General features: G+C 41.5%; 1 protein-coding gene across 7 annotated transcripts in view; it reads right to left on the bottom strand.

Annotated features, from left to right (window-relative positions):
- The window catches only part of DNM1L (dynamin 1 like), an 817,883-nt gene that overhangs the window by 521,291 nt on the left and 283,401 nt on the right, over positions 1-13,191 (bottom strand). For 6 of the 7 annotated variants that reach the window (XM_030213773.1, XM_030213768.1, XM_030213769.1 and 3 more), the window contains one exon: positions 367-453. The exons of the other annotated variant lie outside the window; for it this stretch is intronic. In XM_030213773.1, coding sequence (XP_030069633.1) covers positions 367-453 — 87 coding nt within the window. The remainder of the gene's footprint in view (positions 1-366; positions 454-13,191) is intronic. 7 annotated transcript variants of the gene reach the window in all.

Here is a 13,191-nt window from a genome sequence, read left to right as displayed (position 1 = left end):
CTAACAAGCTTGCTGCAATACATTTGCATAGGATTATCAGTAGCTGTTACAGCAAACGGTAAAAGCAACACAGAGCCCCTTTGTGCATTAGAAGCTGAATAATGTATGTGCTAGACCGGCTACAACCAGTCTAAATCAAATGCTGCAAGCATGATAAGCTTTGAGCATCGGGACCTGAAAATATAATGTTTAATTTTATCAGTAAGTCCAATGAGGATTCCCTGCCTCTGAAAATGGGAGTCTTTCCTCACAAAGTAAGGCTTCACTTGTAGTTGAGAGTGAAAAACTAAACAAGTATGGCTGTTCCTCAAACACTGCCCTAAGACCAGGAGGGGTGGGGGGGGGGGGGGGGACGCACTTCCTTACCTTTGTCATTCCCGGCAAATCCACAAGTGTCAGGTTCACAACATTAGGTGAGTAAATCTTGAGGTGAATAGGCTCTGGGCTTATCCCCTAGAAAGCACCAAACAAGGAACCATGAATACAAGACAGACTGTCCATCCTCCATGAATAGCCTCTGGGACCCAGTGGCAAACCAAAATCCAGCAACCTTCTACTGTACATATTAGACAGCTTTCTAAAATAAATTATGGTTGTACACAGGAGCACATTAAAAGAAAAAAAAATGTGTTCCCAAACTAGCCCAGTACAAAAAGACAGGTAATCATAGAAAAAAAAATCTGTGGCTATGTCAGAGAATTGCTGTGTACTTCTTAGGAAAGAGAATAAATCTTACTGAACACCTTCATGTGGTGACCTCACTGTATAACATCTAGACCACATTTCAGTATGGCATCCCCTACTACTGACATATGAAAGGAAGGAAAAAGAAAAATTCATACTAGACACACATCTGGGGATAAAAAGGTGCCCACTTTAGAAACACAGAAAATGACAGCATATAAATACCACACAGCCTATCCAGTCTGCCTATTCATATCATCTACTATTCCTTGATTTCTCTTACCGATCCTATGTACAAAGAAACATAGAAAAGTAAAGCAGATAAAGACCATATGGTCTACTGGAACCAGAACTAGGGCTAATGATGGTGGTAGCAATAGCACAGACACTCCAAGCAAATAGAACATTCCTAGTGCAGGGATGGGACATGGGAAAACTCACTGTAGGAGAAGACAGGTGGATCTCTAAAAGATAAAAAGGAAATAATGTACTGCTACTTTTATGCTATAAATCCTATATTTAAATCACGAGGGTACAAAATGAGAACCAGAAGTGGAATATTACCAAAAGAAAGTTGCAAAAAGTAATTGACACAAATTTAGGATCTCTAATTGGAAAAATCAAAGAATATTAACTCCAGGAGGTAGCTCTTTAGCACAGGGTAAACATACTAAGATCATCTCCAATACACCCTGACTTAAGAATGAGAGGCATTCTCATCATGGGAGGCACAAAACTAACCTGTGACAACAATGGAGGAGTAATACTAAACACGAAAAAAATATACGAACTGATAAACAACCTACTAAACACCCAAAACCTACTAACAACAAATGAGACCCCCACTGACGGCAGACGAGTTCGCACGCCACTTCAAGCAAAAAATAAAGAAAATAAGATCAACCCTTCCTGCACCACAACCACCACTCACAGAATTCCTCCACGAATACGACACAGGCCAGGAGAACATCAAAGTACATAGAATACGGTCCACCTTCAAAATACCGACAACCAAAACAGTCAAAGATATGTTAAAGTACACCCGTGCTAAATGCATTCTTGACTGCTGCTCCAACTACATGATAAGGAACCGACCTGAGTGATTCATCCAACTATACACGGAACATATAGAATACATGTTCTCAAATGGACACTTCCCAGAGAAGGGCAACATCATACTCACCCCAATCCCCAAAAATACCACAATCAAAATTAACGATATCACAAATTATAAACCAGTGACATCAATACCAGTACTGATCAAAACGATGGAGGGTCTAGTAGTACAACAAGTAACGGAATACCTCATGCAATTCTCAATCCTCCACAACTCCCAATCAGGTTTCAGATCGCTGTACAGCACGGAAACAGTCATAACCACACTCACCAAAAAATTCAGAAGTCTGACAAGCTCAGTCAGAAAATACTATTACTACAATTCGATATGTCAAGAGCTTTTGACGTAGACCATACAGTATTAATGACTCTTACTAGACAACATCGGAAACAGTGGCATAGTAGCAACATGGATAAAATGGTTTCCTAAGAACAAGATCACAGACAGTAAAAATGTCCGACCAGCTATCGACCTCATGGACACCAGAATGCAGAGTGCCACGGTGACCCCCCATGTCGCCAATACTATGTAATATCATGACGGCACCCTCGGAAAGAAACTGGAGAACTTCGACCTTAACCCCTATATATATATATTGATGATGTTACAATCTACCGTTCAGCAAAAATATCACAGAGATACTAGAAACGGCAAAAAAAGGACTAGACCTGATGAAAGAATGAGTTGGAAGGTTTTAGCCCAAACTAAACAGCGATAAAACCAAAATACTGGTACTATCAAGCCCGCAAAACCCCACTTCCGACCAAACACTATCAATAAACCAAACAACATATCCTACTTAATCCCAACTAAATATTAGGAATCATTATAGACAAACATCTATCACTGGAAAAACAGGTATTAGCAGTGACAGCAAAGAGCTTTAAAACCCTATGGAAACAGATGGATTAGAGACTATTTTCCCAGACATGCATTCCACCTCATAGTATAATCTCTGATATTACAACTAGACTACTGTAGTGCAGCATACGTAGGATGCAAAGAAAGCAAGCTAAAATCACTACAGACAGTCCAAAAAATGGCAGCAAAACTAATATACAGAAAGTCGAAATACAATACAGTAACACCACTGCTTGTAATGCTGCACTGGCTATCAATTAAATTCAGACTGTTTTTTAAAACAAGCACACTAATCTTCAAAACACTGTTCGGCATGGGAGGCTAGGCCTGATTGACTTATCGCCAAGAAACGCGAACCCAGGAACTACTTATTACTACACCTACCCAATTGCAATAACATCCTCTACAAGTCAATCTACACAGCTGGGTTCAACTACCTAAGGTCAAAATGGTGAAACTCAATTCTCAAGACTATAAGAAGCATCAATAATTACCTCCAACTCAGAAAGGAACTGAAAACATATCTTTTAAAGAAAGCTTAAGACTAATCTCATACGCCACTAAGAACTCACCCAAGCCAAAAATCCTGACCCACCCTAACTCCTCTACTAATTTGTAACCCCGATCCCAATGTCTGTAAGCCACACTGAACCAAAACATGTTTTTGGATAACTGGGGGATCTAAGACTATATAAATAAATAAATACCACAAATGCACCTGAACAGAAAATGATGATAATCACAGAACGGGGTTCAGAGCAAAACATTTAATTAAGAAGGGGAGTTATCAAGCTGCATTAAGGCAATAATCCGTACTGTCTTAAAAGGGCATTAACTCATGTTGTCTTGTCCCAATGCATATAAACCAGCTCGTAGCTTGTAGGCATCAGGTCAAGCAACAGCCCAATGCTGCTAAGCTGCATTTTGAAGGGGCCAGCACTCAGATGCAATGTGAGAAGCCACAGCGCCCCCAATCCATCTCAATGAGCCTCCCAGTAAAGCCCCCAAGCACTTTTTCCCAGCTGTGGGGGATAGGGGCCTGTTTGAAAGGGGGGGGGGGGTGGCATTCACAGGGTGGGGAAAAGGCACTGTGGCCACTCACATTACATTTGAGTGCCAGCCCCTTTAAGATGTGGCCTGATATTTATTACAGGAATCAACAACCTGCGGTATACCACAGGTTGGTGACTCCTATGGCTAATCAAGATGTGATAAAAGCCTAAATGCATCAAGGAGCTCCACAATTTCAAAAGTAGGAATAATGCACAGCAGACAAGTTCATATCAATTCAAAAGCTCAGTAGCTGCTGCAGGTTCGTACACCTCTGCCACCAAACTTAACAGATTTGACTCATTTAATCTTAATGAATGTATAATTATACTACAGCAAGAGGCCCTCACTGGATGCCCACCGGAAGGGTGGAAGGCCAGATTTTAGGACTCAGGCTGTAAAAATACCAGCTAGGTTTAAAAATCTATGACTGGCTGAGCAAGGACTTGCATTTCCTGTAAGTTAATATGTGTCCCCGCTTGGGATCCATCCACTGGAATAGTGGTGGGTCAATTTACATACCTTAAACAGCCTAAACTGCTAAAAAGTACTGAAATGATTTAATATTTGAGAATCTGCAAAAAGCAGGTCTGAACAATGAATCCTGGCACAAATTGGTACAATTTTTAATTCAAATATAGCACCTGTAATGAAAGATCAGATGAATAAAATGGAGCTTATTAGTTTTGGTATACAATGATACAGAGGTAATACAGAGTTCATGAGAAGGTATGAAAAGTATGAAAAGTATTGCAGCCGGAAGATGTGAAACTGTTATCTCAACGCTTCCCAAAACATGTTGATAATTAGCAGTAGCTGAGAACGGAAGGAGGTGGGCACATCAGATAGCAGATCGCATGGGAAAGTATGATCTCAGAAAGTGAGAAAGATTAGGAGCAAGGTTTCTCACCATTCACTTCTATGGAGAGGATAGAGTATAAAAGATGGCAGATTTTGGCTTAGTTTGAGAGTCTTCTCCAAAGCTTCTGTCAGACGGCGAAGCCCTGTGCGGATGAAACCAGAATCTGATGTCTGTATTTGTATCAACTTGAAGACCTGTGTTTGGGTAAGAAATAAAATGTACCTATCTATCTAAACCTATCTCTGTCTCTATTTTTATTGATTCTATCTTCTCTTTACCTAACATTTAGCCTACAAGGTAGATCACATACAAGTGACACTCAGTTTTGGACAGAAAGCAGTAGTTATGGGAATTAGTTTTCAATTACAGCTCCTAATGCCACCCCCTTATGATTGGGTGACAATGGAGGTTAGAGAAACTATACAGAACCTGATATATGAAATAAGTACCTTTAGTCCCCCGTGTGACGGAGTCAGAAAGAGGTCTATAAGAGGAGGGAATTAAAACAGTGGTGAGCCCCGAACGCTGACAATACTCGCTATCCTTCTTTATCTTCTTTTGAACGCAAGAGGGGATACTTAATTTTGTGCGTTCAAAGGTTCTATGTTTTCTTTCTCTTATCTTTCCTTGCTGTTATTCCTTCATTTTGTTCCTCTTCCTTTTTCTCCTTCTCCCTATCACGGTCACTGCCCACTTTAGGGGTATTGGGCACTATTGTTCTGTCCAATTTTCTTGTTCTTACCCCTGTCTTTCTATTTTTTCTGTCTCCTTTCTTTGTTCTTTGCAGGTTCCCTTCTTTAGCGCTAAACTTGCACACTTTTTCTGACCCCTATCTTACATACTCTTCTATCTTCTTGCTGTCTTCATGCCCTGCGCTGAACTAACACACCTGCTTCTCTGCCCTTGTCTATGCTGATCTCTATTTGCGTTCAAACCTTCGTTTCTGTCTTTCAATATTCTGTTCTTTCTCACCCCCTTTTCTTTCCCCTATCCTGTTCATCTCTTTGATTTGCGTGATGTGCGCAAGAGTGTGCTTGTTGTGTGAATGATGCATACCAACGAATCCAGGCGACTGCGATTTGGGGTTTGCTGTAAGCTTATTTCAATGTTCAAAATCTTTGGATTGGTCTTTATGCTAGCAATTCTCGCTTAACAATCCTTAGAGATTGCGCATTTTCTGCTTCCAATCCCACCCTGTGTTCTGTCTTAATCCCTCCTTTTCAAATCCCTGTTCCCCTGTTCTTATCATGTATTCTGTTCTTTCTTCTTCTGTCGACCTTATTTTCCTCCCCAATCCCTTTTCCTGTTCTCCTTCATCCTAACTTCTTCTACCTATCTCTCCTATTAGTCCCCTGGGTCTAATCCTGCTCTTTTCTCTTCTGTATGTTCCCGTATCGAGGGAATTTCCTTTACTCTAGGAGAACAGCACGCTTTCAGATTGCTCTCCTCTAAAATCCTTCTGGTTTCTCTGTTCTTATAACCACTCCTCAAAACTGACAGCCCCCACCTTTTCACATCTGCTATTGCCTTCACTCTGTGTGTGCGACAGTTATCCACGAGATTCTTTTTACGTCTCGGGACTGTCCCTTTTATTATTCCTCCTCATTTTTTTCCTATTGGAAACAGTAATTACGGTGTTCAGCTTTGTAGCTGCTTACCGTCGTCCAACTGCTGTTTTCCTCTTATCTAATCAGTTCCTTCAGTCTTCTGAACTATGCTTTCTCTCTAACCACTCAGCCCACACCCCCCCTTCCTGTCCACACTTTTCTTGGCTCTTTTTCATAGCGCAGCATGAATAACTGCGTAGTATCTCTTATTCCGTTCCTTTTCCTTTTGCATCTTTGTGTGTGTCTTTGCACTCTGTCTGAATTGTATTTTTGTGTGAACTATCCTGTTCCGTCTCTGCTTTCATGACAGAGCCCTAGCGAAGTCTGATTGCGATCAAGCCCCTTACCAAGAGGCAATTACACCTACTGCCCCACCACCTTATGATGCTGCAGGTACTACCAAGCTTCTACCATGTGCAGTGGGATATACACCAATACCCCCAGGGTATTGTGATAAACCTCAGCTACAAATTTCTCAGGGATCTCAGACACAAATCCCCTTATCTCAGGCATCTCAGACAGTGATACCCTCGCTGCCTGCGGTATCTCCTGCTCCTATAAGATTTGACCCACCTACTACCGTACACATTGCCGGTGTAGTTGATCTATCTCTTCCCTCATCACAAAAAGACCCAATTCCAATATCTCAGGGGTCAGTACAAACCCAGACGCCCTTAACCCCTTCAACAATCCCAGTGGCCACGACCACTGCCCAATTACCCACTGTTACCTCTACTCCAACGATGCAAGCAACAACCCAGACGCTAACCCCACCACCACCTCATGTATATCGTTCTATTGGAGGCTATGAGATTGAGATACCCCCACCCATTATTGAGCAATATCCTTGTGTCCCGAACCCATCGGTTCCGGTCACCGTCCAGCACCCTGCCATCAATCAAATTGATGTGGCTGCCCAGACCTCCATTTATCCTGGGCTAGGATCAGGATTGACCTCACACATGACCACCCAAACTTCTACCTACCCATATATGGGGCATACAACTCAGACATCACCTCCACCACTACATTTGGACTCTTCTGTCCAAACTGGTCCCTTGCCTGCTGAATCCCTACAGTCTATTCTGTCCCAATTACGACAGATGGGTTTCATTCCATGTAGTCCTGCCACACAGACACGGACTATTTGTCAGGAACTCTATGATCGGGGTTTCATTAAAGCTCCCCCAGCTCCGAAAGACTCTTCCATACCCACTCTAGAACCTGAGTGCTCTACTCCTCCTGGATGGGATCAATTGGGTGCACGCCCCAAGGATAAAATTCCCCAATTAGCAGAGGATCTGGCTCTTCTCCGCCGTCCTCTCATACCTCCAGCCAAACCAGGTACTGGGGGCCTACCAAAAGTAATATCTTCCCCATTAGAAGAAGCATGGGAAATTTTAAAACAACAACTCCCAATTAAAACAGATTTGATGGATATTCGAAACGAACCCCCCCCCGATACTAAGTTTCTCCTCCTCGAGGGAAGGAGATTCTTCTCACCTTGACCTACCCAAGCCCTTTCCCCTTGACACGCCAGTCCCTTCAGGTGCAGGCCGTCTGCCGTCACCCGGCCTCACCTTAGCCACTATAGGAGATGATCTCGTATACGTTTCAGAAGGACTTCGTTCCCTACGTAAGTCCATGTCGGCACTCCCTGACACTATTGCATCTGCTACATCAAAATCCGAAATACCCCAGATACCCCAACAACATGATGCCATTTCTCATCATACTAGACAGCGCGATCCTCACAGTTATCTTACTGATGAGGGATCTAGCCGCTGCCTTGCAGTCATTAACAGTCCCCGTCACCCTACAGGTCTGAATATCAGTGCAGAACCTATCTTATCTAGTCCGCCTAGCACACCTGCCCAATATGTGGCATTACATGAGAACTCATGGCATTATGTTCAACCATGGGTTGATGACCTTGCAGGATGGTCTGAGGCGCTCCAGCCCCAGTCCGCCCTCTTCCCGCGTGAAGGATCCTTACGGTCTGACAAGCTTTCACTTGTAAGAGATCTTATTTATGACCACCCCGACCCCCATTGGGATCAGAAAACAACTCTCTATCTAATCCAAGGTCTTCAGGTTTGGAAAAAGTATGCGAATCAGTTTCCCCCAACCGCCTCGATTGATCTCCTTAAATCAGTGAAACTTTTTCCCCTGCTGAATAAAATGTCAGGAGGTGTCCCTCATACGGAATACACCCCACTTTCAGCTGTTGAATTGAATAGCCTCATACTACAGCTCCCGGATATTGCACAGGGAGGCAACCGATGGTTAAAGAAATTACAGGACATAACCCTGGGGACTACTCTATCAGTCGGCGATATAAAAGCGCTCCTGGGCAGAACCCCACACGCTAGTGTCACTGACATATTCACTCAATCGGGCTATGCAAAGTTTGTAACAGATACCCAGTATGACGGCAACCCTTTGACAGAAATTCAGACCAAAGTATTTCAGGAAATCCGGACCATGTATCCGACCCTTAAAGACTTTTCAGTTATCACTTCCCAAAGATGGGAAATGGATTCAGAACCTATTGAGGCTTATTTACTGAGACTCCAAGACCTATATAAAGAAGAAACAGAGGAAAAATTTGACTCTGATAATGCCCTCCCAGTATTCTACCATTTACTGAAGGGAACCTTACCCTCAGAGATTAAATTAAAATTGGAGAATACAGTGGGTCTCCAATTAGAAAAATGGCCTAAAATTCATGAACACATCCTTCATCATTGCAGACGGCTTATTAAAAGCAAGCAAGATGAAGCCCAACATCGTAAGACAGTGCACACCAACTTGGAAATGCTACAAACTGAAGATCTCAAAGAGAAAAGAGCCTCTAAGAACTCTGACCCTAATAGCAATACTCCTGAGACCTCTCCCCCTGTTATTGTTATGTATGCTGATCAACGCTATGACAATAACGGCCGAAATCAAGGCCCACGGCCCTACCACCCAGACCGTAGAACTGATTACCCAGAAGAACGGGGTCGACGCTCTCTACCCCAGCGAGGTCCCCCAAGGGGCCCTCTTGGGGATACTAGGCGACAACGAGACTATCGTTCCCGGCCTAGCCCTGATCGCTATCCTGATGTGCTCTGTTATCGCTGCCAACAATACGGTCATTATGCTGCTGAATGTCTTCAGACACAGCCATATAGATTTAGAAAACCGCAGGTCCGTCAAAATCCCCCAGAATGCCAGTCATTCCCTTTGTGGAACCCGGATCAACGCCGTCCGCAGTGACCACTGATCTAGGGATCAATATTACCCACCCCATAATGACTAGGCGTTACCCCGAACCCGATTTGATTTTGTTGCTCTCAGTTACTTATACTACTCAGCTCCTCATTTAGTAGCCTGAAACCATTTCTCTGTATATGTATTGGTGTGATGTTTCTATTTCTATTGCAGGTAACATGTTTTTATTTTATATTTCTCCTGGTTTAATTTCAAGTGTATATTTATGGTACCATACAAATGACCTAACTGAGTCAGCGAGTTATTTAGTTGTTTCTATGCATACCTTCCCTGGGGAGTTCTTATCAACTGCAGGGATGAGCGATCCCCAGAGGATATTCATTTATGTCTATTTTTAGATATATACCTGAACTGACTTATTTATGCCATTTTACTTTATACGAGATCCCTTTTAAATAAAAGCTGTATATTGCTCATTGTTAAAATGTTTTCTGCTTTAACTATTAAGCTGTTTAAATTGATGTGACATTTACTTCTTTAGTTTTTTATGAATATAAAGCCTTCATTTTTGAAATCTCTCTATGATATGTGTGACATCTGAAAGCTTTTCATTATTTCCTTGTCTAAGAAAGAAGACATATTTACTAACCATTATCCGTTATATGGAAAAAACGCGAGAAATACTCCCTTGAACTGGCCATTTGGGGGAGCATTTTGCGCTGATCATACAATTTGTAGTATTCTTGAATAGAGAATTGGTGAAGCTTTCGGACATGAATAAGGAAAATTATGCACTCCACTTTTTAATTCCTTTCTATTTACAACAGGTAATCACAATAACCCCAACTATTGCTTTTTTTATCTGTCTGTCTTTCACTGCGAGTGATTGTGAGACAAACTGGTGTAGATTATTTGGGTGCAACGGTCCTGGAATTCATACTTTGTGTATTTAACTAACACCTTGCTTCAACTAACTCTTGCCGCGTGGTGGATTTGTCTTGAAGCGATATGCTTCTTCCTACTTCTTTGTCTGATTGAAAAGGGTTACTTAAACTCTATGTGAAGGTCAATCACTGGTGTCTGCACTCTTGAATGTTTTTTTCATTTGTCTTTTTCAAGGAACCTTTTTCTTGCATTGCCATTTGAATATGCCTTGTTGCAATTCAGATGTATCATATTTTGTTTTATTTTTTTTTAAGCCTATTTTTGTCTTACACCCTTCAAGGTGCTTTTTTTTTAAATATTTTAATTTTTTTAATTTTTTCCATTCTCGATGCTTTGTTTCTTACCAAGCCTCTTTCCTGGCCCCCATTTATACCCACGACCCTCCTCCTAGCATTCTGACTTCTTTCAATAACTTAACCACATAAATTGCACTACTGGTCTGTTTAAGTTTTGCCTTTCCCCAGATGGAGGAGACGACTGCTAGCAAAGAAGAGCTACCCGATAATGTATCTGATCTGAAGGCTATGTTGCAGCAAAGAATCGCTAAATTAAAAGACAGATGCACAGACCCCAACATTACCTGGTGTGAGAAACGAGACATTATTCAGCGTGAGTTTCGACAGATGCATCAATTGGTCCATGAGCAAAAGAGATAGGCTCTCCACTTGCTGGAGTTACACAAAGCTTTGGCCTCTACCCTTCCTTCTGAATCATCTAGCTCGTAAGTCCTGCTGGCCTCCTGCAGCTGAGGGCTCAACCCTTGGTGAATGGTAGTCATCGTAGGTGAAGATTCCATATCTATTGGCGATAAATGGCGACGCATTGCCCTCCATACATCAATAATTGAACATTTACCATCATCTCTAAATTTTAATTTTTTCTCTTTTGTTCCATATACTTTACCATTGTTATTTGATCATGTCTTTCTAAAAATTACCAATCTGTCTCGCACATTATGCAAGCCAGAAGTGGGGATATATTATGCAAATCCCAATTCCAAATCCCAATTCCAATTTTTTTTTATTTAATTTTAAGTTGATGGTAGAATAAAGACATGGAAAGATCCCAATTTGTACACCATAAGTACGTCTTTAAGGTCCAAATGATGTTAGATCCCCCAAGGTTGTGGCAATAATCTTTACACCTTGCAAACTACTGGACCACATGTGAAAGATATACGTGTTTACTCAGCCGCAGAACCAGATGTTACCAGCCTAACCATCTCAAGACCGGCCACTTCCCAGCCCTGTTGGATCTTCCAGAACTCCGTCCAGATTCTTCAACGCTTCCACCGCCTCAACCATGATCGATGAAAGAGAATTTAGAACTGATACTTAATTTGAGAATTACTGTTGCTGTTTATGGACATTATAGATTCATATTATGTTTTATTTTCAGTTTAGCAATAATCCTGTCTAGATATTGAAAAGGTTTTATTTTTATTTTCCTATTCTTTCCTTTAATTGTTCTAATTGTTTTTCCACGAGTTTCCCCGTCATTTCTGTTTATGTAACTTAAATTGAAGTTGATATTGTTCAGATACAAGGGTAACATCAAACCCTAATACTGGCTAAGATATCATAATGTAGATGTAAACTCTATTAGTATCACCCAGTTATGCAATTGTTTAACTTTGGTGTAGGCTTACTTGAGCTGCATGTCTTTCTGTAGGTCTGACTAAGCTCCAAGAGGGGTAACGGATATATACAATGCTTCCCATACTTCCAGGTCATTATGCATATGTCAAGATCCATGCATGACCTTGGTTAATATAAATTTTCCTAGGATTGACCATTTTTGCTGTATGAGGCAACCTCATACTTGCTATCCACTTATTAGTGCTCATGATTGGATGCCAATGATGAGTACTAGTAAGGTCCAGGAATCCCGACCTGTTTAAGGATTCTGAATACCTACAACAGCCTGCAATCTGAATACTAATCACATATTTGTTGAGCCCATAACAATGCTTAATCAAAACCACTGTTCCTTCCGAGGACCACTGAGATAGATACATTAGATTATCTCCCCATGTACTATGCAACAGATACAATAGAAGTCATAGCAAGACCTGAAAGTGTTTATTAGTATGATCCACCTGAAATTGCTATTACCCGCATACCTATACTTCATGGGATTTTGTAGATGAACTCATGGTTTTGTTCCAATCATAAAACCTCTCTCACTACAGGTTTGAGTACGCCTCAAGAGGGGTAACATCAAGATTAAGCCCAAGGGTTTGGGTAATATAAAGGAAATTCCATATGCCCAAAAATATACCACCTACGAATGAAGTTTTCTGTCTGGCATAATATCTGCTAGCAATGCATAAGAGCAAAACTCCCCCTCTCGTTTGATAGCTTGCCACCTTCTGGAATGGATGATGACGAGCTTGACGAGCTTTGTGTCACCCCTCTCCAGAGGGGGTGACAAGTGGGGAATGTATAATTATACTACAGCAAGAGGCCCTCACTGGATGCCCACCGGAAGGGTGGAAGGCCAGATTTTAGGACTCAGGCTGTAAAAATACCAGCTAGGTTTAAAAATCTATGACTGGCTGAGCAAGGACTTGCATTTCCTGTAAGTTAATATGTGTCCCCGCTTGGGATCCATCCACTGGAATAGTGGTGGGTCAATTTACATACCTTAAACAGCCTAAACTGCTAAAAAGTACTGAAATGATTTAATATTTGAGAATCTGCAAAAAGCAGGTCTGAACAATGAATCCTGGCACAAATTGGTACAATTTTTAATTCAAATATAGCACCTGTAATGAAAGATCAGATGAATAAAATGGAGCTTATTAGTTTTGGTATACAATGATACAGAGGTAATACAGAGTTCATGAG

This window comes from Microcaecilia unicolor, chromosome 9 (assembly GCF_901765095.1).
Source record: "Microcaecilia unicolor chromosome 9, aMicUni1.1, whole genome shotgun sequence".
Classification (NCBI taxonomy): domain Eukaryota; kingdom Metazoa; phylum Chordata; class Amphibia; order Gymnophiona; family Siphonopidae; genus Microcaecilia; species Microcaecilia unicolor.
Note: the sequence above shows the minus strand (reverse complement) of the source record. Positions and strands in the feature narration are given on the sequence as shown.